This window comes from Bos indicus x Bos taurus, chromosome 18, assembly GCF_003369695.1.
Source record: "Bos indicus x Bos taurus breed Angus x Brahman F1 hybrid chromosome 18, Bos_hybrid_MaternalHap_v2.0, whole genome shotgun sequence".
Classification (NCBI taxonomy): Eukaryota; Metazoa; Chordata; class Mammalia; order Artiodactyla; family Bovidae; genus Bos; species Bos indicus x Bos taurus.
The window spans coordinates 18245475-18272254 of NC_040093.1; the positions used below are offsets into that span (position 1 = coordinate 18245475).

A 26780-nucleotide genomic window follows, 5' to 3' on the forward strand; every position below is an offset into this window, starting at 1 on the left:
ACCAGACAGCTTTTGTATCAAGGAGGGCCGCAGGGGGTCCTGCTTGGATTCCTTTCTCCCTGAGTCCATTTCACTCCAGCATCCACGGAGTGGCACACATCACATGAAACAATGCATGAAAACACAACTCCATCCACGATCACAAGGCAGCACAGAGGGCACCACACCAGTGTCAGTCCTTTGGCAAATGTCACAGAGACCACGCTTGGGGCACTGGATATAGCAATCAGGGTCACCCTTAAAAATTTAAGATCTGGACACTCTAGACCAACGGGGAATCCTGGCTCCAATCTCTTCGTACCCCTCCTCCCCAGCCCTCAACGTGCGTGGCCTCAAGAGCCTCCTCAGCTGCATTAAGAATCCCCGGTTGGAACACCTCCACCTCCACGAGGGACAGAGACAGAAACTTCCAGGAGCTTGGGCGCTGGGCTCTCGCGCCAGGGGCGGAGCTCCGGATCTGAGTTCTTTGCGGAGCCGAGAACCGAGTAAGAAAAGCTGGAATATACAGTTTCCCTGATTTGGGGACTACAATTCCAACAGGGGAGCAGCGGTGGATTCTGCTCGAGGGCACGAGTCACTCACAAGGTCACCTTTACAGGTGAGGAGTTGGCCTACGAGGGAACCCCGCTCTTCTTCCAGACCCCGCGGGCATCGTGCCCCAGCAGTCTTTCCGAGCGCTTCATGAGGAGCCGGGGCACGGCCCCCCAACACCCACCCAACCCCCTTCGCGCCTGCGCACTCGGGACCGAGAAGGCACTCTCCGGTATTCCGGCGCCACGGTCCTGAGCGCTGGGCGGTCCCGAGCGCTGGGCGGTCCCCCGAGTCTGGCGCAGCCCTAGGGCGGTAAGGCAGGCTCGGTGGTAGCCGCTGCTCTTCTGAAGAAAACAAGCGCGAGACGGGCCAGGTTCTGCGGACCAGATCGAGGTTGGATTCGGGGGCCTCAGGCCGGAGTGAGGGCTTTGCACTTGTGAGACTGGGCGGCGCGGGGTTAAGCTTGTGCGGCGGTAACTGGGCGCCGCCCCGGCCTGTTCCCGGCGGTCCTGCCCGTCGCCTTCCTCGCCTCGACCACCGAGGCCTGGCCGTAGAGGAAAGGCCTGAGAGGGAAACGGGTGGTGGAACCTCTGAATGAAAGTCCCCTGCAAGGCGCGGTGGCCGCCCGAGCGTGGGTGGCTGTGGTGTCTGAATTACAGCCGACCCAGAGCCGCGGACCTTCTCTCGTCTTTATCTTTCCATTGTGTTTGCAGATGGTGGGTAGCGACGGTCAAGGGGGCGTGGACGGTGGGTGTTGACCGCGTCCAGAAACGCCTGCGATGTAATCATCCGGGTTTGCTTCCCGAGCCCTGTCAGTCTCCAGAGGCCTGTGAAGTGAAGCGAATCGCTGCTGCGTCTCTAAAAGCCGCGTTCTTTGTGAGTTTCTGCTGCTTCTTTGTTTGCGTGAAATGCACTTGATTTTTGTGACACGAGATTGTTAAAATTTCCTTCTCTTGAAATGTCCTGCGTAAGAATAATCTACTTACTGATTTGGACTTTAGGATTTACCTACGTCCTGGCAGGGGACCCAGTTTATACATTTCCCTTTCTGTTGCTCACTTAATGCAGTTCTTCAGTTAGTTGTTCTCAGTCTCTGCAGGACCTCATGGACTGCAGCCTGCCAGGCTCCTCTGTCCTTGGAATTTTCCAGGCAAGAATAGTGAAGTGGGTTGCCATTTCCTACGCCAGGGGATCTTCCCGACCCAGGGATCGAACTCGTGTCTCTTGTCTTAGCAGGCAGATTATTTACCACTGAGCCACCTTAGTTAACCATGTTCTATAAATCCAGTTGCTCTGTGAGCACAGTTTATAATGATGGAAGTAGCCCTTTGGAAGTTACCGTTTATGTTTTCTTTTCAACTATGATTTGTTAAGTAGTGTTGGGTTTCAGTTCAGTTCAGTCGCTCAGTCCTTTCCGACTCTTTGCGACCCCATGGACTGCAGGCCAGGCCTCCCTGTCCATCACCAACTTCCGGAGTTTACTCAAACTCATGTCCATTGAATCAGTGATGCCACCAACCATCTCAGCCTCTGTCATCCCCTTCTCCTCCTGCCTTCAATCTTTCCCAACATCAGGGTCTTTTCAAATGAGTCAGCTCTTCGCATCAGGTGGCCAAAGTATTGGAGTTTCAGCTTCAACATCAGTCCTTCCAATGAATATTCAGGACTGATCTCCTTTAGGATGGACTGGTTGGATCTCTTTGCAGTCCAAGGGACTCTCAAGAGTCTTCTCCAACACCACAGTTCAAAAGCATCAATTCTTCGGCGCTCAGCTTTCTTTATCGTCCAACTCTCACATCCATACATGACCACTGGAAAAACCATAGCCTTGACTAGACGGACCTTTGTTGGCAAAGTAATGTCTCTGCTTTTTAATATGCTGTCTAGGTTGGTCATAACTTCTCTTCCAAGGAGTGTCTTTTAATTTCATGGCTATTAGATTGTGTTGGGTTTAGACAGCTCTAATTATTCCACAGTAGGAGTGGGGATTTTTTTTCCCATAGGGAATCCACGAGTGGAACTTTTTGGTACCAGCCTGATGTGGTTAGAGTTAGTTAGCATGAGTTTTATTTATTTTGGACAAATGAAAAATTGTTTAATGTATACAGCATAATGTTTTGATATATGTAAACATTATAGAACAGAATACCACACCGACTAATTAACCATTACCTCTCAAGGTTAACTATTTTGTGTATGTGACAAGAGTACTTAAGATACACTCTTGGCAAACTTCCAGTATGTAATACACTATTATTAGCTATAGTAACCATGTTGTGCATTAGGTCTTCAGAGCTTATTATCTTATAACTGAAATTTTGTAGCATGAGTTTGTTTTAGGTATGTCTTGGGGAGATCCCCTGGGGAAGGGAATGGCTACCCACTGCAGTATTCTTGCCTGGAGAATTCCATGGACAGAGGAACCTGGCAGAATACAGTCCGTGGGTGGAAAAAAATCAGGACTGAGCGACTAACACTTTCACTTTTTTGGGATAGAGGAGGAGAGATGTATGTAGTGGTTAAGAATTTTGAACCTAGATTGAGAGGTTTTTAATCCTGACCATCACTTAAATCTAAGTGAGTTTGGGCAGTTGAAAGAAAACTCTGTTGCAGTTTCTTCATATGTAAAATTGGAATTATAATAGTATATGCTTCACAGGGTTGTTTTGAAGGTTACCTGAATTAATATTGAAGGAGATCAGCCCTGGGATTTCTTTGGAAGGAATGATGCTAAAGCTGAAACTCCAGTACTTTGGCCACCTCATGCAAAGAGTTGACTCATTGGAAAAGACTCTGATGTTGGAAGGGATTGGGGGCAAGAGGAGAAGGGGACGAGAGAGGATGAGATGGCTGGATGGCATCACTGACTCGATGGACGTGAGTCTCAGTGAACTCTGAGAGTTGGTGATGGACAGGGAGGCCTGGCGTGCTGCGATTCATGGGGTCGCAAAGAGTTGGACACGACTGAGCGACTGATCTGATCTGAATTAATATCTGTTGAAGATCTTAAAACATTACCTAGCATAGTAGAATACTGCTTAATTATATTAGCGGTTACTGTTAGTGATGATTCTTAATCATTCCGTATCAACTTTCTTTATTCCCAAGCATAATGAAAATGTGAAGTTACTTATGATGAATGCAAGCAGAAAAATCAACAGCAAATGGACCAGAATAGGGATTCTTAACATGAAGTCTTTGGGTTCTGTTTATGGGTTTTCAGGACAAGGAAAAAATCAAAGATATATATAGATATAGATATATAGATATAGATATATTGTAAATATTTTTCAGTGGTTAATTTGGGAGGGGAATCTACTTACTTATAATTTCATGATATCAGAGTTGTATAAGACCCAACAAGATTGATTTTCACTGGTCTAGAATTAAAGTCTGGAATAAATAGGAATAATTTTGAGGATAATCTTAAAAAACTTGTGTCTAACAATGTGGAAATGTTAAGTAATTCCACTTCATCCATATGATGGAATGTTATGGGATAATAAACATTATAAAGTCATAAGAAAAAACCATATAATGTAATATTGGGAAGTATGTGTTGTTCTGAATAAAAATTTTTAAGAAATTGTTGTTACCTATGTATCTTGAACACTAAGGTAAGGAATAATAAGACGTTTTGCAAAATTTAGTAATTGGTTATTCAGGAGGAGTCAACTCAAATGACTGAGCGTTTGCTATGAAATAAGCATTTTTTTCTGCCTGCTGTGCATACTATCTCTTGATTTTTGGAAATGTTGTGAATCAGCATTGTGATCCTTCACAGAAGGGTTTCTGGGTGTTAATGAAATACAGTATTCAAGAACTGGTAAGAATTATTTTTTCAGTGACATTGATTTCCCTGTTGTTACCACTTATGCAGTTCTATGTAATCACAGTTTTCTTAATGACTACCTGTCTACCCAAATCATTAAAAAATTATTTTTAATGGGAATAGCTTTTTAAACATTTCAGATAATGTACTTAATGCAAGCTTGTGAAATATTTAGTAACTAAGGAAACTTAAAGAAGAAAATAAAAATTACAGTCCTCAGCAGGGCTTCCCAGTGGTAAAGAATCCACTTGCAATTCAGGAGACTTGCAGGAGACGCAGGTTCCATCCCTGGGTTGGGAAGATCCCCTGGAAGAGGAAATGGCAACCCACACCTGTATTTTTGCCTGGAAAAAATCCCATGGACAGAGGAGCCTGGTACACTATAGTCAATAGGATCACAAAGAGCTGGACTTGACTAAGCATACACACACATATTCGCAACATCCAGAAATAATCACTATTCATATTTAGAGCATATGTTCCCAAAAATATTTTTACAAGCATTTGTGGTTTTGTATATTTGTATATATGTATTTGTATATGCTTATTTAGTTTTATTTCTGAATAGGATAACATTAATTGAAAATTTAAAGGAAAACAAGACCTCTAATTCTTCGTTTAAGATAGGAATTCAGGGGTCTTCCCTGGGGGCTCAGTGGTAAGGAGTCTGCCTGCCAGTGCAGGAGACATTGGTTCGATCCCTGATCCAGGAAGATCTCACATGCTGTGGGGCAACTTATCCCATATACAACTATTAAGCCTGTGCTCTAGAGCCACGGAGCCCATGTACAGCTATTAAGCCTGTGCTGTAGAGCTGGGGAGCCACAACTACTGAGCCCACATGCCACAACTACTGAAGCCCGGGTACCCTAGAGCCTGTGCTCTGTAACGAGAGTAGCCCCCGCTCATAGCAATGATGACCCAGCACAGCCAAAAATAAATAAATAAAATTATAAAAAAAGAAACTCATTTTTTTTAAAAGGAAAAAAATTAATAAAAAAGAGGAATTCAGTATTGTTATGGATTTTGTAACATTTTTATGGATTTTATATATATTTTTTTTAAACTGTTTTTTTTTTTTTCTTTCAGTGTGTCTTGGATATTTTCCATTCTTTAAGTTTTTGAAAACTCAGCATTTAATGATTACTTTATTATTCTGTTTGTGGATGTTTTCTCAAGTATTTAAGAAATAAGTTTTTGGGGAGTGATGTTCAAAACTGCCTGAACAATTCCTTCAGCAGGCTTTCTAGGTCCTATTACTTAACCAACTTTTCACTTCAAGGTCATGTGGGATTTCAGAGGTAGGAACGTTGAGGAATATAGCATTGACTTCTGCCAACTAGGGATACAAGTGATAACTCTGAAGTATTTGGCTTTATTTCTGAAGGATTGTTAAAGTATGAAGTGGACAGTTCTGTTATTATATGCCAGATGCTTCATCCTCCTGATCCTTCATTTGAGTGAGAGTTTGAGAAATAAATTAATGATAATTACCTAGAAAATGAATCTTACAAAAAACAAAATCATTTTAAACTCAGAGAAGAAAGGCAAAATAATCTGATTATACTATATAGTTCAGTTGGTAATGGTATTTAAATGGTCATAGTCATAGAAACTGAATGTCTGTGTACCCTTTAATAGAACAAAATCACACTGGGGGAAAAAAAGCATATTGGAAGGATAGGGAGATGCAATTATGCACACATGAAGTGGGAGATGGGTGAGTAAAAGATAGCTAAAGTAGTAAATTAGCATGTGATTTGAATATATGGTATTTATATAACAAAAGAAATAGCTAAAAGAGGTGAAAATTGTTGCCTCTAGATTTGGAAGATAGGGGAAAGGGTAGCAGGGATGGAATCTTTGGGGCTTTTTGTGATATCCCTTGTAGAGCTGTTTTAAATTTATGTCCAGGTACAAGTGATACAAATTAAAGTTTTCTTTTCTTTTTTTTTTTAAAGATTAAAAATTTATTGATTAAAAAATTGAGACTCCTGGGAAGAACAAAATAAAGATCACGTGGGATACCATCCAGCAGAGGTAACACAATACAATCTTATTCCAAGTCCATTTTGACTTTTTTGGTCTCATTATAATCATTTTCCATGTATCATTTCATTCTTTTTACACCATACCACAAGTGTCCATTTCTCCAGTCTTAGTGATAAGTATCGGAGAAGGCCCTGGCACCCCACTCCAGTACTCTTGCCTGGAAAATCCCATGGACGGAGGAACCTGGTGGGCTACAGTCCATGGTGTCACTAGAAGTCGGACACGACTGAGCGACTTCACTTTCACTTTTCACTTTCATGCATTGGAGAAGGATATGGCAACCCACTCCAGTGTTCTTGCCTGGAGAATCCCAGAAATGGCGGAGCCTAGTGGGCTGCCGTCTATGGGGTCGCACAGAGTCAGACACGACTGAAGTGACTTAGCAGCAGCAGCAGTGATAAGTATTAGCAGTTTTTAAAATCTGCTAATCCAGTTCCTTTAAATGCAACTCCTTAGTTACTATTGAATTTTAACTAGTGGGTTATTTCATTATCCATACTCAGGTTTTACAAATTCACTTTTCCCCAGCCTGGGTACCAAGAGAATAGGATCGGTAAATGAGATCATGTAGACAGTATTGATGATTCCTAATAGGAAGGTGGTGAACAGTGAGCTCTGAGGATTCTGGGAAAGATAGTTCAGCCTTGAGGAAGAGATCCCAGTGTGCAAGTACAGTTTTGCCGTTATAAAGACTGCCAGGCATGGTCTGTGCAAGTGGTTCTCAAATTGTGGCATTTGGACCAGCAGCATCAGTATCAACGTGGAAATGTTTTCAAAATGCAATTTCTCAAGCCCAACCCTAGCTCCAGTAAATGCCAAACTTGAGGATCGAGGCCCTGCAAACTGTATTTTAATAAGCCTTTCAGATGATTCTGAGGCATACAAAGTTTGATTACTAAACCCGCCCATTATGATCACCTGGGGAAAGTTTAAAAATTTTGATTCCTGAGTCACAGCTCTCTTCTGCTAATTGAATCAGAATGTTTGGGGCATGGGAATCAGGCATCAGTATATTTTAAAGGTCTGCTAATGGACTTCCATGGTGATCCAGTGGCTAAGACTGTGTTCCCAATATAGGGGGCCTGGGTTCAATCCCTGATCAGGGAACTATAATAGAAGATCCCACATGCTGCAACTAAGAGTTTGCATACTGTAACTAAAGAATCCTGCATGCTTGCAATGAAGATCAAAGATCCCAGGTGCTACAGCTAAGACCTGGTGCAGTCAAATAAATAAAATGTTAAAAAAAGAAAAAATACACACAGTTCTCTTAAAAAAAAAAAAAAAAAAGATTTGCTGGATTCCAATGTGTGGCATAGTTTGGAAAATTCTTCTCTATAATATTTTCTGTCTTCAGGGTTGGGTAGGCAAGCCAGATTCCTGAGTCTGAGAAGGATATTCTGGTTTCGATGGTGTAGCCACTTCTTAGCTGGGAAAACTGGGAATGAGGGGAGATGGATCTCTGCTCAGGACAGGTCTGGGTAGCCTATTCTTGAGTCCAGATCAGCCTCACTGAGTTGGAGGACTGCCCAGAATCTCTCCTGCCAAAACAGCTGGAAATGTCCTTCTCTTCTGGAGAGTCTTCTCCATGTCTATCCTTGTGCAGTGATTTTCCTGTTTCGGGGAGGGCATGTATTTGTCTAAATTAGCTCTTACCTTTCATAACTTGGCTGTGTGTTGGGAGGGGTGATGGAGGGGTGTTGCATGTAAGAATGGAGAAGTCATGTGAGTTTTTAAAATTTGGGGTCTCTGGGATTTTGTTCTTATGGCTTCATATTCTTCCTCCAGTTTTTGGCTTCTGTCTGTGGACTCTGCTTCTTCAGTAAATGACCCTTGAGAAAAACTAAACATTTTCTTGCAACTCTGAAATCATGGCTCATGTAAGTTGGTATTTTTCTCTATTTGGAATGTTGTAATTTTTTTCAGGTTACGTGAACATTCTAATTAGTTGTCCTGAAACTTCCAAACAGATCCCCATCCAACAGCTTCTTCCTAGATGTTCCCATTCTAGTGAGGGATGGAGCCAGACAGCCTGGCCCTTCCTGTGTGCCCGTCTGTTATCCATCCATGTCCATGTGTGAATTGACCAAATTATTCAGTCTCCTGCGTGTTCAGTCTTTGTCTAGAGCAGCGATAAAGCAGAAATGAAGTCCCTTGAGGGAGACAACTGATACGAGAAACTCACAACTGGAGAACACTTTAGAGCTGCAGTATCCAATATTAAAAATAGAAAATTAGTGCCTTCTTAGCACAGTAGGTCTCATGTCAGTCTCATAAAAAGTGTAGAATAATATGCAAGGCACATAATCTTAAACATTTTAGTGTCACATTTTAAAAAGTAAAAATGAAATGCACAAGTAATTTTAGTGTTTTATTTAACCCAATATAGCAAAATATTATCATTTCAAAGTGTAACCAAAATAAGAATTATTGAGATATATTGCAATCTTTTTTTTTTGTAAAGTCTTCACTATCTGGTGTGTATTTTATAGCACATCTAAATTTGTATCAGCTACAGTTCAAATGCTCAGTAACCACATGTGTCTAAGATAGCATGTTAGACATTGCAGCTTTAGAAATTTTGTATAACTTAAATTGTAAATATAACTTAGCATATTTAAAAGTATAGAAATATCTAAATGTAATTATTAAGGCCAACATATCTATAAAATGGACTTTTTTGTAGTAAGTTTAAAATATTCAATAAAGGGTTTGTTATAATAAGGGAAAATGCTAATGATACATATAGTGATGAAACTGGATCTCTGTTTTAAAAAGTAGAGTTTGCATAAAATTAAAGAATTTTTTCCAGACTCAATTTTATTTCTTTTATTTTTTTAATTTTTTTAAAAATTTTATTTTTAAACTTTACAATATTGTATTAGTTTTGCCAAATATCGAAATGAATCCGCCACAGGTATACCCGCATTCCCCATCCTGAACCCTCCTCCCTCCTCCCTCCCCGTACCCTCCCTCTGGGTCGTCCCAGTGCACCAGCCCCACACATCCAGTACCGTGCACGAACCTGGACTGGCGACTCGTTTCATACATGATATTATACATGTTTCAATGCTATTCTCCCAAATCTCCCCACCCTCTCCCTCTCCCACAGAGTCCATAAGACTGATCTATACATCGGTGTCTCTTTTGCTGTCTCATACACAGGGTTATTGTTACCATCTTTCTAAATTCCATATATATGCGTTAGTATACTGTATTTATGTTTTTCCTTCTGGCTTACTTCACTCTGTATAATAGGCTCCAGTTTCATCCACCTCATTAGAACTGATTCAAATGTATTCTTTTTAATGGCTGAGTAATACTCCATTGTGTATATGTACCACAGCTTTCTTATCCATTCATCTGCTGATGGGCATCTAGGTTGCTTCCATGTCCTGGCTATTATAAACAGTGCTGCGATGAACATTGGGGTACATGTGTCTCTTTCCCTTCTGGTTTCCTCAGTGTGTATGCCCAGCAGTGGGATTGCTGGATCATAAGGCAGTTCTATTTCCAGTTTTTTAAGGAATCTCCACACTGTTCTCCATAGTGGCTGTACTAGTTTGCATTCCCACCAACAGTGTAAGAGGGTTCCCTTTTCTCCACACCCTCTCCAGCATTTATTGCTTGTAGACTTTTGGATCGCAGCCATTCTGACTGGCGTGAAATGGTACCTCATAGTGGTTTTGATTTGCATTTCTCTGATAATGAGTGATGTTGAGCATCTTTTCATGTGTTTGTTAGCCATCTGTATGTCTTCTTTGGAGAAATGTCTATTTAGTTCTTTGGCCCATTTTTTGATTGGGTCATTTATTTTTCTGGAGTTGAGCTGTAGGAGTTGCTTGTATATTTTTGAGATTAGTTGTTTGTCCGTTGCTTCATTTGCTATTATTTTCTCCCATTCTGAAGGCTGCCTTTTCACCTTGCTTTCTTGATACATACCCAGAAGTGGGATTACTGGATCATATGGTAGCTCTATTTTTAGTTTTTTAAGGAACTTCTTTACTGTTCTCCATAGTGGCTGCACCAATTTACATTTACACCAACAGTGTAGGAAGATTCCCTTTTCTCCACACCCTCTCCACATTTATTACTTGTAGACTTTGAGTGATAACCATTGTCCCTGGTGTGAAGCAATACCTTGTGATTTTGATTTGCATTTCTCTGATAATCAGTGATGTTGAGCATCTTTTCATGTGTCTCCTGGCCATGTGAATGTCTTCTTTGGAAAAATGTCTTTTTAGGTCTTCTGCCCATTTTTTTTTTTTGGTATTGAGTTGTATGAGTTCTTGGTATTTTTAGCGTATTGACCTCTTGTTGGTCACATCATTTGCAAATATTTTCTCCCATTCAGTAGGCTGTCTTTTCATTTTGTTTTCTTTTGTGCCCATCAATAGAAGATTGATGGTTTCCTTTACTGTGCAAAAGCTTTCAAGTTTGATTAGGTCCCATTTGTTTATTTTTGCTTTTATTTCTTTTGCTGTGGGAGACTGATCTAAGAAAATATTGCTACGATTTAGTGAAACTCTGATTAACTACCTGTGCATATCTGGAAGTAAAACTAGGTATACCACAGTATATAGGAAGCTTTGTCTATAGCAGTAGTAGGCAAAGTGCAGCTTGTGAGCCAGAGTCAACCCATGTCCTGTTTTTGCACAAGCTATGAGTTAATTATTTTCTGAAAGAATTACTTTAAAAAAGAAGGGAAAGGGAAGGATACGCAAATAGAGATAATATGTGGCTTATGGCCCTATACAGAAATAAGTAATTTTACAAATAAAGCATGGGTTTGTCATTTCAGGATTTGGTGATGTTCAGAGATGTGACTGTGGACTTTTCTCAGGAAGAGTGGGAATGCCTGAACTCAAATCAGAGGAATTTATACAGAGATGTGATATTAGAGAATTATAGCAACTTGGTGTCACTGGGTAAGTTTCAGTTCAGTTCAGTAGCTCAGTCGTGTCCGACTCTTTGCGACCCCATGAATCGCAGCACGCCAGGCCTCCCTGTCCATCACCAACTCCCGGAGTTCACTCAAACTCACGTCCATCGAGTCGGTGATGCCATCCAGCCATCTGTGTCAAATAATGTAGAACTTCACATGACTGAATTTCAGGGCTGGCTGTCTAAAAACTAGTCAACTATCTGCTTTGTAGTTTGAGAATAGGTGTCTTCAGCTGTTAAACTATTAAATAGCACTGTTAGCTTCCCCCATAAATCATTGACCTTTACATTTTCCTTTGCCTTTTCTATTATATAATTGCTTCTCTTTAATGACAGTTGGATATAAATTCTTAGACACTCAGAGCAAAACCATTTTCAAAGAAGTCTGTTTTCATATTGTTGTAGATGGTCTATTATCTATTAACTTACCTGCAGTGTGAGTAGGAAGACAGAGGTGTCTGGCTGTACATACCTATTGAAAAAGTTGACACAGTGTATATGATACTGGGTTAAATCAATAGTGTGTTGAAATTCAAGTGGACACATTCAATTTACTACAACAAACATACTATCTTTTTAATTTATTTAAACATTAACTTTTATGATTAATAGTTTAAAATATATGAACTTTGCATTTGACATTGGATGAATATATTGGCAAGAAACAAATTGTTTTCCTCCTAGCAAAATATTTAAATAAAAGCAAAAATAGTACCTAATGAACATGTATAGTGCTTAGTATGTACTAGGCACTCATCTAGGCACTTAAGTGACACCTCACAAAAATCTTATGGGTATACATTGCTGCCACTGCTAAGTCACTTCAGTTGTGTGTGTGTGTGTGACCCCATAGACAACAGCCCACCAGGCTCCTCTGTCCCTGGGATTCTCCAGGCAAGAATACTGGAGTGGGTTGCCATTTCCTTCTCCAATGCATGCATGCATGCTAAGTTGCTTCAGTCGTGTCTGACTGTGTGCGACCCTATGGACAGCAGCCCACTAGGCTCCTCTGTCCACAGGATTCTCTAGGCAATACTGGAATGGGTTGCCATTTCCTTCTCCAGGGTATACGTTATTATTTTATATATTTTAATATATTATTATTTACTTATGAGTATATATTATTACTTTTCCAACTGAAAAAACTGAGCCTGTAAGTGACTCAGGTGAGAGAGGCAGGATTTGAAGCCAGTGCTCTCAATGATTACTTTTAGAGACAAAGCCTGTATCAATTGGCAATTATAATAAGACAACATTCCTACCTCTCTGTTCTTGTGATCCTCAAGTAACTCTAATATGAATGTTTTTCAGTCCAATTACTCTTCTTTGTTCTGAAGCCTTGGTGAATTTTATACTTTCTTTATAATGTTCTATTGTTTTTTTTCAAGGAGGATGTTCCATTTCTAAGCCAGATGTAATTACTCTGTTAGAGCAAGGGAAAGAACCCTGGATGGTTGTGAGGGATGAGAAAAGAAGATGGAGACTAGGTGAGTAAGTGCTTATCAGGGGAGGGTAAGCTGCTGTGGCACAGCATATCCCTGCAGGTTGGGAAGAAACACACTCCTTAGTTGTTGATTATGAAGGAGAGACCTGACACCTGAGAAGAAAAGTTAGATCTCAGCATGGACAACCAAAGAAATTTCATCTCTACTTCCACTTATCTCTTCTTTTTACACTGTCCTGTTTCCTTCTCATTTCAATGGGGGAAAGCTTTCTTCCCCAGTGACCACCATTTTACTTGTATTTTGCATCTAATTTCTACTTAGATCATCTTTTGTATTTTGCCTCTTAGGTACATATTTCTTCATTGCCTTCTTTTCATGGTGTTTACATGAAGTGATTAAATATTGTTAAGAAGGGTGAGGAAGTAAGAATATGGGGAATTATGATGGGTTAATTGGGTAATTTAGATAGGGTAATTAAGGAAGAGGAACCAGTTGGCAGAGGCTCTTTAACCTGTAAAAGATGGAATCATTTAAGCATCTGTATACATAACTGAAATGTATTACAACCACATAAAATATACTTAATTCTGAAAATTCTTTTTCCCCCAAGATATAGTTATTTATTTATTTATTGGCTGTGCTGGGTCTTCATTGCTGCATGTGGATTTTCTTTAGTTGCAGTAAGTGGGAACTACTCTTCATTGCAGTGCATGGGCTTCTCATTGACCTGGCTTCTCATGTTGCAGAGCACGGACTCTAAGTAAGCGGGCTTTAGTAGTTGTGGCTTATGGGCTCTAGAGCACAGGCTCAGTGATTGTGGCACACAGGCTTAGTTGCTCCGTGGAGTGTGGGATTTTCTGAAACCAGGGATCAAACTCATGTCTCCTGGATTGGCAGGCAGATTCTTTACCCAGCTGAGCCACGAGGGAAGCCCATGTTTTTCTTAAAGTATTCAGTAAATAAATGAAGGATTGTAGACTTAGAATATTACCAGTTTGGAACCTCTAATAAGCTATTGGATCTAGACACTGAACATCACTGCTGATAACATCACAGAAATAGAGACAGTCAGATTGTATTTCTTCAAATGAAAGAATACAGTATCACCTATGAAGTGGGCCTAAGTCTGATGGAGCTTCTGAATTAGCCAGCCACTAATTTATTAGAGGAAGATAGAGGAACATGTTCTACTACATCTTGGGAATACAGTCAGAATATGAAAAATGCTACAGGGTCAAAGTGAAGAGGAACTAAAGAGCCTCTTGATGAAGGTGAAAGACGAGAGTGAAAAAACTGGCTTAAAACTCAATGTTCAAGAAAACTAAGATCAAATCCCATCACGTCACGGCAAATAGATGGGGAAACAATGGAAACAATGACAGACTTTTATTTTCTTGAGCTCCAAAATCACTGCTGATTGTAACTGCAGCCATGAAATTAAAAGATGCTTGCTCCTTGGAAGGAAAGCTATGACCAACCTAGACAGCATATAGAAAATAGAGACATTACTTTGCCAACAAAGGTCTGTCTAGTCAAAGCTGTTGTTTTTCCAGTAGTCATGGATGGATGTGAGAGTTGGACTATAAAGAAAGCTGAGGGCTGAAGAATTGATGCTTTTGAACTGTGGTGCTGGGGAAGACTCTTGAGAGTCCCTTGGACAGCAGGGAGATCCAACCAGTCAATCCTAAAGGAAATCAACCCTGAATATTCATTGGAAGGGCTGATGCTGAAGCTCCAGTACTTTGACCACCTGAGGCAAAGACCCAACTCATTGGAAAAGACCCTGATGCTGGGAAAGACTGAACGCAAGAGGAGAAGGAGGCAGAAGAGCATGAGATGGTTGACATGAGTTTCAGCAAACTCCGGGAGATGGTGAAGGACAGGGAAGCCTGGTGTGCTATAGTTCATGGGTTCGCAAAGAGTTGGACAGTTTAGCAACTGAACAACAACAATGACAAAGAGTTACTGTTCATTTTTTCAGGTTTGGGTAATGGTATTACAATTATTTTTTAAATCCTTTTAGAGATAAATCCTGAAGTGATTACAAAATATATTATGGGACTTGCTTCAGACAATGTGAGGAGACCAGTGGATAAGGGTCTGCATAGGTCAGTATTGGGCTTGGTTGATGTTGTTGAGGCTGGTCCATAGATAACTTGTACATTTAATATTACTCTTCTACTTTTGTGTATGTTAGAAATACTCTGTAATAAAATTTTGGTTTCTTTTAAAGTTAGTGGGAGATAAAAGGAAAAGAAAGTGAGACAGTGGTGAAAATAAACGTATGTAACACTAAAGAGGAATTTTGCCATAAAAGCAGACACATGGGGTACAGGGAAAGTATCTTAAGATGTGAGGTATTAGGACCTGTGTAAAGGCTGAAGAGAATGATTTCAAAGAGGAAAACTGATGGCATCAAGAGAGAGGGTGATTTCTGTAAGCAGTGACTTTCAGCAAATGAGTAGAAGTAGGAGCCAATTTATGAAGGAAAACCAATACATATGATAAGAATATGAACTTAAGTGGTTGGATAACGTGGTAAAGGGGAGAATATCATTTTTCTTTCCATTGCTTCTGATTCTTTGATGAAATTAGCAGAATGTGAAAATTATTTGGAATTCAGTATGGATTACTTAGTATTTAATCAGTTTTGACTTTCAGAAGTACAGTTCTGTGGTTATAAGGTTTTAACATTTACAGATCTCTGGATACATTACCCCTGGTGTTAATGTGACTAAAAGTGCTTCTGTCATAAATATTATACATTCATATCATCTTGTATCAGCAAAGTTATTGAAGACATCATCTCAGGAAACAAATTAACTTTATGACCAGGTAATTAGCTCCTTATTTTCTTTTTAATTAAAGTTGTTATCCTGCCAATGGAAATAACATTTCTCCTTTTACATTGCTCTAAGATGGGCTAATATTTTGCTTTTGCATCAGCATCATTTACTAGAATAAAGCCCTTTGATTCAATAGACTACAAACTAGTATTTGGTTTATTTTGAGTAGCTAAATATTTTGTATATGTCTTTTGATGTTTAGTTTGTCCTTTGTTTCAGTGCTGGGCCAATTTTTTCTTGATTTAATCACATGTATAGTGCATAGGCTATAATTTCCAGTTTCAATTTATTTAAAGTAGAACAAGAATCTAAAGATACTTGTAAAGCAATCTGTGTGCAGAGTCCTTCATGAATTTTTATGTTTCCCATCAATCTACTATTTTCTCACTGTCTACTCTGAAACAATGCAGTGTGCATCTATAGTCAGAACTAGCAAAGCACTGAACCTAGTTTTGATTGACTGAAATGGCTGTCTTTTAGTTTCTTGAAGGGGAAAGAACTGGCATAAATGAATTTGGGAAAAATAATGGCTGACTTTTTACAGAAGTTGTAAGATTACAGTTCAGTTGTTTATACGGTTGACCCTTGAACAACATGAGTTTAAACCGCATGGGTCCATTTATACATGGGTTAAAAAATAATAAATGTGTACTACAGTACTGTGGGCTTCCCGGGTGGTGCTAATGAAGAACCCACCTGCCAGTGTAGGTGGAAGAGATGTGGGTTTGATCCCTGGGTCAGAAAGATCCCCTGGAGGAGGGCATGGCAAACTATTCTAGTATTCTTGCCTGGAGAATCCAATAGACAGAAAAGCCTGGCAGGCTACAATCCATAGGGACACAAAGAGTTGGACATGACTGAAGTGACTTAGCATACACGCACAGTACTATATGATCTGAGGTTGGTCGAATCTGTGGATGGGGAACTGCGGGTATGGAGGGCCAACTGTAAAGTTATACACAGGTTTGCAATAGAGGGGTGGTATTGGCCCCTATTACCCCAATGTTCAAGGGTCAACTGTATTATAGTCTCCTAGATGTGAATATTCAGCATGCCGAAGTCTTAATGTGTCATGTCAGGCAGGGAAGCCATATAAATGTCTCAGTTATGACCTAGCAATCCCACTCTTAGACATATACCCTGAGGAAACTCACACTGAAAAAGACGCATGCACCCCAATGTTCATTGCAGCACTGTTTACAATAGCTAGAACATGGAAGCAACCTAAATGTCCACTGACAGATGATTGGATAAAGAAGTCGTGGTACGTATACACAATGGAATATTACACTCAGCCATAAAAAGGAACATATTTGAGTCAGTTCTAATGAGGTGGATGAACCTAGAGCCTATTATACAGAGTGAAGTAAGTCAGAAAGAGAAAGATAAATATCATGTACTAACACATATATATAGAATCTAGAAAGATGGTACTGATGAATTTATTTGCAAGACAGCAATAGAGAAACAGACATAGAGAACAGACTTATGGACACAGGGAGAGGGGAGGAGAGGGTGAGATGTATGGAGAGAGTAACATGGAAACTTATGTTACCATATGTAAAATAGATAGCCAATGGGAATTTGCTGTGTGTCTCAGGGAACTCAAATAGGGGCTCTGTATCAACCTAGAGGGGTGGGTGGGGTGGGGAGGGAGGTGGGAGGGAAGTTCAAGAGGGAGGGGAGGTATGTACACCTATGGGTAATTCATGTTGATGTTTGGTATAAAAGAAGAAAATTCTGTAAAGCAATTATTCTTCAATTTAAAAATAAATTAAGAAAAAGTCTCAGGTTCACTATATCCACACGGGGAATGTTTTGTTTGTTCTTTAAAACTTTCAAATTCTATAGGGTAAATATTGTAACTTCTGCTTTTTTTTCTTGTAAATGAGTAAATATGGACATTTTGCCCTCAGTGTGTTTATATTTTCATTTTGTGCATTGTCTGCTCACTTCCTTTATTCTCTTACTTTTTCCATTGTTCAATGTTTCTTATACCAGTTTGTATGGGCTTTTGTGCTGTATATACACTTTCTCATTTTTCTTACCAATGTTTGGGCCTTCAGTTTTTATTTTGACTCTTATTTTCCTTTAAATCATTGATTTTTAATTTGCAAGTAAATTCTATGAGATCACCATCTGTCATGCCTTTGTAGTTACCTAGTTATTTACTACTGTTATGACTAGCTAATTACTGTTAATTTTTTATATCATTTATAACTTATTTGCCTTAATGAGGTGTTAAATTTTTTTCCCAGTAATTTTTACAAAATTACATTAGTTTTACATTGCTTTCTTGAATAGGGAAGATAGACAGGGAGGGAAAGAGAGAAGGAAAAGGAAAGAGTAAGGGAAGGAAGGGAAGATGGTGGGGAGAGAGAGAGAAAGGAAAGAGAAAGAGGAAGGGAAGGAGGAAGGGACAGAGGGATGAGAGACAGAAAGAGGCAGAAAGATACTTAGATTTCATCAGAGTATCTTTTGTGACATTCACTTATTTGTCTCTGCTCACAAATTATCTACAGTATTTAAATCATTGTTGCCTTTTAACATCTTTTTATTATATCCTTTTAAAGTAAACTTTCTGAAATACATCCAAAAAACAGAAATCATAATACGCTGCTCACTGAATTTTTGCAAAGTAATTATACCCAGATAATCAGTATACTGATTCAGAAATAGTTTTAGTAGGATATCAGAAACTCCTCTTTAGGAGAAGGCAATGGCAACCCACTCTAGTACTCTCGCCTGGAAGATCCCATGGACGGAGGAGCCTGGTAGGCTGCACTCCGTGGGGTCGCAAAGAGTCGGACACGACTGAGCAACTTCCCTTTCAGTTTTCACTTTCATGCATTGGAGAAGGAAATGGCAACCCACTCCAGTGTTCTTGCCTGGAGAATCCCAGGGACGGGGGAGCCTGGTGGGCTGCCGTCTATGGGGTCGCACAGAGTCGGACTCGACTGAAGCGGCGGCAGCAGCAGCGGAAGCTCCTCTCTAGTTTTCTCCAGTCATTCCTCCCTATCAAAATTAACTACTAGCCTGACTTTTAATAAGTCCATAGATTAGTTTTAGTGTTTATGAGCTTTATAAAAATGGGATAATATAGTATATATTATTTTATGCCTGGCTTTGTTTGGTCACCCTTATGTTAGTGAGAATGATCCATATTGTTGTGTGTACTTGTAGATTATTCATTCTTATTGCTGTTACAGTTTGTTCTTATTATGTTGTATCTATATCTATATATATATATAACTTTTCTCAGTCATTCTTCTGTTAATGAATACTTGGATTCTTTCTAGTTCATGCATATGAAAAATAATGTTGATTTTTTTTTTAAAAATACATTTTTTGCTCAGAATTTTACCAGCATGTTACTATTTTATAAACCTGTTGCTATGACTGAAAAATCACTAATATACTTTCTAGACAGTAACTAAATGGCACTGGCTATGATGCCTTTAGGGAGAATATAGGAAAGGGTATGAAGAAACAAAATGGGCTGCATATTTGTAATATACTTGTGTATAGTTAATAAACTTGAAGATAAATAAGTAGAACCTTGCATTACCTTGGTTGGAAAAGTGAGGTTCATTTACAGCTATATAGACAGTGAGCTGAAGTGGAGATATCTGCACGTGAAAGTAAAGAGGCCACTGGAGTGATGAGCAGATGTAAAGGAATTTTTCCATTTCTGTATTTGATTGAGATAGCATTGGTGTGCTTTTGTCTCCCATCTCTGTGCTGCTGCTGCTGCTAAGTCACTTCAGTTGTGTCCAACTCTGTGCGACCCCAGAGACAGCAGCCCACCAGGTTCCCCCGTCCCTGGGACTCTCCAGGCAAGAACACTGGAGTGGGTTGCCATTTCCTTCTCCAGTGCATGAAAGTGAAAAGTGAAAGTGAAGTTGCTAAGTTGTGTCCGACTCTTCACGACCCAATGGAGTGCAGCCTACCAGGCTCCTCCGTCCATGGGGTTTTCCAGGCGAGAGTACTGGAGTGGGGTGCCATCGCCTTCTCCGTCCCATCTCTATATAAAGTGCTAAAAAAAGGTGTAAGATTGGAGGCAAGGCAACATATATATTTTTACTATTAACTAATTATGAAAACTTAATAATAAATAGTTTCTCTGTGCTATGGATTTGTTATTCAGTGATAAGTGAAAGAGTTTTTCTTCTCTTGGGAAATTGTTAAGGTAAGAGCACAGAATAAAAACTTGGAAAATTAATGAATATATCACAACAGAATTGAAAAAAGTGCTAAGAAGCAGGGGACAAATTATTGGGATAGAAAATGAAGGATATAAATTAGATGAAGTCAGAACAGATAGCTTTTCTGACTTTTATCATGATATCTGAAGGATGAAAAGAACCCAACCATGTGGAGAACCCATCAGCATTCCTGGGAGATTTAATAGCCAGTAAAAAGCTCTAAAAAATGGAAAGATTGTGACATATTTTAGTAGCTGAAAGGAGGCAAGTGTGACAGACATAGGGAGTAAAGGGGTCTACAGCTTGAAATGACATCTTTTGGTAAACAAAGGCTGTGTTATTCATAATAAAGTGTTTTTACTTTATTCTTACTAAAAAATAAATCATGAAAAAGTTTAGGTAGAGATCTCAGACTTTAATTTGCTTCTGAATTATCTGGTCTTAACTCATCATTTTCTTTATTCTTCTTAGCTTTTCTCAAGTTATATTATTTTTTTAAAGTACTTTTAAGCACATTTATTTCAACTGGACTTTATTTTCTTTTTTCCTATTATAAAGTTTTTATTTGCTTCTTTGTTTACTTTTTCTAGAAGAAAATAACATGTGTTTTATCTTCTTTTCTTTCAGATTTGGAATCCAGATATGACACTAAAAAGTTATTTCAAGTAAAGGATATTTGTGAAATGAGTTTCTCTCAGTGGGAGATAATGGAAAGAATTAGAAGTTGTGGCCTTGAAGACTCTTTTTTCAGGAAAGATTGTGAATATAAAAAGTTTGAGAGACAAGAGGGTCCTCACGAAGCATATTTCAGGCAAGTGAAAAAAACCACCTCTGAAAAAATGCCCAAGAACAGAAAACGCACATCTCTTACTCTGTATCCAAGAATTCACAGTAGAGAGAAGCCCTATGAATGTGGGGACTGCGGGAAGGCTTTTAGAGTACGCCAACAACTTACTTTCCATCAGAGAATTCATACGGGTGAGAAACCGTATGAATGTAAAGAATGTGGAAAAGCTTTTAGGCAGTGTGCTCACCTTAGTCGACATCAGAGAATTCATGCTTCTGACAAACTCCTTGAATGTAAAAGATGTGGAAAGATCTTTACATGTGGTGCAGATCTTCGTGTACACCAGAGAATTCATGTTGGTGAGAAGCCATATGACTGTAAGGAATGTGGGAAGGCCTTTAGGGTGCGAGGACAACTTAATCTCCATCAAAGGATTCATACTGGTGAGAAACCCTATGAATGTAAGGAATGTGGGAAGACCTTTAGACAATATGCACACCTTACTCGACATCAAAGACTTAATATTGCTGAGAAATGCTATGAATGCAAGGAATGTGGGCAAGCTTTTCTGTGTAGTACAGGCCTTCGAGTACATCACAAACTTCATACTGGTGAGAAACCTTATGACTGTAAGGAATGTGGGAAGGCCTTTAGAGTGCGGCAACAACTTACTCTTCATCAGAGAATTCATACTGGCGAGAAACCCTATGATTGTAAGGAATGTGGGAAGACCTTTAGTCGTGCCTATCATCTAACTCTCCATCAGAGAATTCATACTGGTGAGAAACCTTATGAATGTAAGGAATGTCAGAAGTTCTTTCGTCGTTACTCAGAACTTATTTCACATCAGGGTATTCATATTGGAGAGAAACCTTATGATTGTAAGGAATGTGGGAAGGCCTTTAGACTGTTCTCACAACTTACTCAACATCAGAGTATTCATTTTGGTGAAAAACCTTACAAGTGTAAGGAATGTGAGAAGAATTTTAGATTGCTCTCCCAACTTACTCAACATCAGAGCATTCATACTGGTGAGAAACCCTATGACTGTAAGGAATGTGGAAAGGCCTTTAGACTTCATTCGTCTCTTATCCAACATCAGAGAATTCATTCTGGTGAGAAACCATACAAATGTAAGGAATGTAAGAAGGCATTTAGGCAGCATTCACATCTTACTTACCATCAGCGAGTTCATAATGTCACTAAATAGTTATAAGAAAGCCACCCATTGTGAATTTTGCGTTAAGGAGCATTAGAAAATAAATTCTGGAGGAGAGGTGTTTGAATGTAGGAATCCCTTTTGCTTCATGCTCAAAGTTAAAACAAGAGGTTTTAAAAGAGTAGGTTAATTTAATGAATACATAGCAGTGTTTTATCACCACTCAAACCATGTTAAACTTTAGGAAATTCATAGAAAAAAACTCTTAAAGGAGTGAATGTGAAAAAGCTTTTGATCTTACTTATTACCACCTCTGTTCTTTCATCTGTACATAACAACCTTTGGAGGTTGCCAGGGCACCAACTCATTCTGGACATTGATAAACAGAAGGAAGGAGTAGTGATTTAGCCTGCATTTCCTGTATAAACTATAGCTCAAGGCAACTAAAGGTTGATGAGGTAAAATTCTTTATTAGAGAATTTTCAGGACATAATGAAATAATGGATCTAAGCACAGTTCTCAGTAGAAGTTTTAAGCCCTTTAGGTGAATGGTCTATATGAACTTCCCAGTGAATAGATCAGGTTGACAACATCTGACCCACTGATCAACTTTAATCTAATCAAAAATAGGACAAAACATTTTATGCCTCCTTGTATGATACAATCGGAGAAGGCAATGGCATCCCACTCCAGTACTTTTGCCTGGAAAATCCCATGGACGGAGGAGCCTGGTAGGCTGCAGTCCATGGGGTCGTGAAGAGTCGGACACGACTGAGCGACTTCACTTTCACTTTTCACTTTCATGCATTGGAGAAGGAAATGGCAACCCACTCCAGTGTTCTTGCCTGGAGAATCCCAGGGACGGGGGAGCCTGGTGGGCTGCCATCTATGGGGTCGTACAGAGTCGGACACGATTGAAGCGACTTAGCAGCAGTAGCAGCATGATACAATAAGACATACCATTGCCAAAAATATTGAACCTGAATCTAATTAAGCATCAAGACCTAACTCCCAGTTTAAAGAAAATTCAGGGAACAGAAGAACAAATTACATGATATAACAGGAAGCAGACCAATAAAATGTGGCTAATTCTATGAGAGTAATGACTCAAGCTTCTCACCCAATGAAATGGATTGAAAAAAGGGAGGTGAAACTCTGAGATGTTAATGAAGTCTTAAGAGATGTATCAATCAAATGCAATGAATGAGTGTTTTTCATTTAGATCACAGGTTGAACAAACAAAAGACATTTTTATGATAGTTGGGGAAATGGAACTATTGACAGTATTAGATAATATTAAGAAATTATGTTCTTGTTAGATGTGCTAATAGCATTGTGTTTATGTAAAAGTGTCTTAGAGATAAATTAGCAAGTTTATACACATAAAACCGTATGTGTAGAATTACTGTTAAAATGCTCATGCAAAAGAAAAGTAAGGATAGATAACTTGTTTAAGTCATGGTAAGATAAATCAGGTGCATGGTTTTTGCTTATTTTGTTTTTGCTATTTTCTCTATTTTTATGTATTTGAAATTTTCCATCATTTAAAAATCATAAAACATCTATGAAATTATAGCCAGCTTTAAGTGAATAGTATTTGTAAATGGCTACTTATCAGAACTTATGGATGTAGCTAAAGTTCTACACATAGGGATATTAAATGTACTATAAGGTATTTGGGAAATTAAGACTGAGGATCCAGATTTTCTCTGGTTCACCTAATGCTACATCTCTTGTAGTACCTATTCCCATAGTACTTCATATATTTCAGGAGTGAGTAAAAAGAGCAGTTGCAGCTATTTGTGTAATCAGTGGAATGGAACTGTATTATCTAATAAAGTAGATGCTAGCAGCATGTTGAGCACTTAAAACTGAGCTACTGAGAACTGGAATGGTGGTTAGTACAAATTAAAATGGTCTTAAGTGTAAAATACACATGAGGTTTTGAATACTTCATTCAAAAAAGAATTAACGTCGCAATTTCTCAGAGCATTTCTCTGCTGTAGTTGGGAAGCTGTGAAATTCAGTGGATTGAATTACTACATAATACAGAACCCAAATTTAAGTGTGTCTCTGCTGTCAAATACCATGTTAGTATACTGAGGTCTTCTTGGTTCTACCCTGAGTCATGCTGGACTTTTTTTTTTCCTCTTCATAAAATGTAGCCTGTATTTACAGCTGAGGCATTTTCTCAGACTGCTTTTGGCCTGTAGATGTTTTGGCATCCGAAGGCCTTTTTAAATTTTTATACTGTTTCCCATTAAGCTCAAGCTTGCAGCGCATCAAGTACAATTCTCTTTAAGATTGTTTAGGGTTCATTCAGTTAGACAAAAGATCAACAGGTTCTTCTCTGTATTGGGTTTCCTGTGAGGCTTTTGTGGGAAAATGACTTTAAAATTCTTAGAAGCCCTGCTCTTTCACAGAAAGGATGAAAGTTGGCTTTATCTTTACCCTGGAGTCATATTTTTATGACAGCACCACATACTTGATCATTCCTCCCCTCTCAAGCCCATTGTAATTTTGGGAACCCTTTGCTACCTGTAAACACTGTCATGAATCCTCTATACTTCCTTGAAATTCTACTTGAAATATGCACCAATTGATATAATGAATATAATGGTTTTTTTTTACTGTTAATATGATAGATTTTCAAATATTGATTAAACCTTGTATCACTGTAGTAAACTTCATTTGTCTGTAGTGTATACTTTAAATATATATATATGCACACACACACACATATATAGCTGGATTTGCTATGATTGCTATGATTTACTAATATTTTCTTGAGGATTTTTGTGTCTACATGAAGGATACTGGTCTATAATTTTGTTCTATTTTTCGTTTCATTTGGTATCAGGTTGATGGTGGCCTCACATAAGGAGTTTGGAAGTATTGCTTCCTTTTAATTTCTGGAAGAGAGAGTGTAGAGTTGGTGTTAATTAATCTTTGAATGGTATAATTTTCCAGTGAAACCATTTGGGCCTTGCAATGGACTGAATGTGTCTCCTCAAAATGTGTTGATATCTTAAGCCCCACTGGGATGGTATTGAGATGGGGCCTCTCAAGATAATTAGGTCATGAGGATAGAGGTGGCCTGCCGTCTATGGGGTCGCACAGAGTTGGTCATGACTGAAGCGACTTAGCAGCAGCAGCAAATGAGATTTGTGCTCTTAAAAAAGGGGCTCCAGTGAGTTCTCTCACCCTGTCTTGTCATGTGAGAATGACAGGACAAGAAGATGACAGTTTTCAATCTGGAAATGTTCACTAAAACAAAGTCACGAGAAGACAGACACCAAAACTATGCTAGCACGAAACTCAGACTTCGGCCTCCATGCTTGTGAGAAATAAATATGTTTATAAGCTACCTAGTCTGTGATTCTGTGTTATAGGAGCCCAAGCTAAATAGGACAAATTTGTACCAAAAATGGATGCTAATCTAACAAATATCTAAAAACATGGAAGCTGCTTTGGAACTGAACAGTGAGTGGATAAAAGCTGAAGAGCTGAAAATCATACATTTTGATATGTATGCAAAGAATAATGAATGAATGATAAGGGTAATTCTGGTGAAACCTGAGAAAAGAGGAGAGCTGAAATGAAAACCTGTCTTCTTGGAAAATAAATTATGAACAAAATGTTGGTGGAGATATGAATAGTAAAGACCACTCTGGTTCATTCTGAGGTGGAAATGAACATATTATTGGAAATGGGAGGAAGGATCATTCTTTTTATGGTGGCAAAAAACTTGGCTAAATTGTGTTTGTGTTCTAATGTTTTGCGGAAAGTAGAACTTCGAAGCAATGAAGTTGAAGATGTGGCTTTGCTCCTTCTGGCTGATGATAATGAAGTGCCAGAAAAGAGAAATGACTTAAAAGATGGAATTTCTGAAGCAGAACCTAAAGATTTGGAAAATTCTCAGCTGAATAAATAGTGTTAAAATACTGTGAAAATGAGGGCATAGATTGGGAAAGAATAGCATCTTGTAAGTTGGTTTGGAGACATTGGGAAGACCCTGATGATGCTAGGGGCATTGAACTCCTAAGTTTAGAGTCTGCTTTACCAGTGGAAGTGGCATCCCCACCCAGAGGCAACATTTCCACCTCCATTTGATGGGCTAGGCATTGCATTGCCTGAAAAGCATAATGACCTCCCCTGAGGCAGAGGCCACACGACTCTTCAGAAACTGTCCCTGCCACCCCTTTTTATTTCTGGGCCCATCACTAATAGACTCAAGTCCCAGCAGACTCCTAAAGGTGAAGTTCAAACTGTGACATGAGAGGAGGTATGCTACACTCAAAAAGAACTACTTGAGTTTTCTCATTTGTACAGACAGAAATCCAGGAAACAAGTATGGAATGGATATTAAGATGTGGAATAATGGTGGAAGGAAGATGATTGGAAATCTGGTGACAGTGAAATGTGGGAAAGAGAAGTGTGGATAGGCTTCTCTGGACAAAATATTTGAAGTTATTTGTGTCCTGTGTAATTGCTCACTAAAGGGTGACCTCAGCAGAGGATTTAATAATCAAGTGGATAGGATGGTCTGTTCTGTGGATAACAGTTCCTTTTCCCCATCACCCCCCTCATTATCATCCAATGGGCTTATGATGGCAGGGGATGGACATTATGCATGGGCTCAGCAACATGGACTTCCATTCAGCAGGGTCACCTGACTGGCCACTGCTGGGTGCTCATTCTGCCTGCAGAGAAAAACACCAAGTCCCTAACATAGCAGCATTCCCTATTGTTCAGTCACTAAACTGTGTCCGACTCTTTGTGACCCCATGAAATGCAGCACACTAGGCTTCCCAGTCCTTCACTGTCTCCTGGGGTTTGCTCAAACTCATGTCCATTGTCCATTGAGTCAGTGATGCCATCCAACTATCTCATCCTCTGTCACCGCCTTCTCCCCTTGCCCTCAATCTTTGCCAGCATCAGGTGGCCAAAGTATTAGAGCTTCAGCATCAGTCATTCCA

The 26780-nt window shown here is 39.3% G+C and overlaps 1 protein-coding gene across 5 annotated transcripts; it reads left to right on the forward strand.

Annotated features, from left to right (window-relative positions):
• The first annotated feature begins 752 nt into the window (after nt 1-752).
• On the forward strand, nt 753-24486 carry LOC113875657 (zinc finger protein 30 homolog). Of its 5 annotated transcripts, XM_027514268.1 has the most exons (7): nt 753-924; nt 1245-1407; nt 6325-6403; nt 8204-8295; nt 11217-11343; nt 12748-12846; nt 20483-24486. In XM_027514268.1, the coding sequence occupies exons 4-7, from the start codon at nt 8287-8289 to the stop codon at nt 21850-21852; spliced, it is 1605 nt and encodes a 534-aa protein (XP_027370069.1). In that variant the 5' UTR covers nt 753-924; nt 1245-1407; nt 6325-6403; nt 8204-8286; the 3' UTR covers nt 21853-24486. The 5 variants fall into 5 exon arrangements, with proteins under 5 accessions (XP_027370069.1, XP_027370068.1, XP_027370070.1 ...); XM_027514267.1 differs by lacking the exons at nt 753-924; nt 1245-1407; nt 6325-6403; nt 8204-8295 and having other exon boundaries at nt 10677-11343; XM_027514270.1 differs by lacking the exons at nt 753-924; nt 1245-1407; nt 6325-6403; nt 8204-8295; nt 11217-11343 and adding an exon at nt 15505-15639 and having other exon boundaries at nt 12758-12846.
• Nucleotides 24487-26780: the final 2294 nt, after the last annotated feature.

Excerpts from the sequence above, each read along its gene's own strand:
- LOC113875657 (XM_027514267.1), top strand. The coding sequence starts at position 11,199 with ATGGGTTTGTCATTTCAGGATTTGGTGATGTTCAGAGATGTGACTGTG. Across the intron at positions 11,344-12,747 it reads TAGCAACTTGGTGTCACTGG|GAGGATGTTCCATTTCTAAG; the intron begins GTAAGTTTCAGT and ends TTTTTTTTCAAG. Across the intron at positions 12,847-20,482 it reads GAAAAGAAGATGGAGACTAG|ATTTGGAATCCAGATATGAC; the intron begins GTGAGTAAGTGC and ends CTTTTCTTTCAG.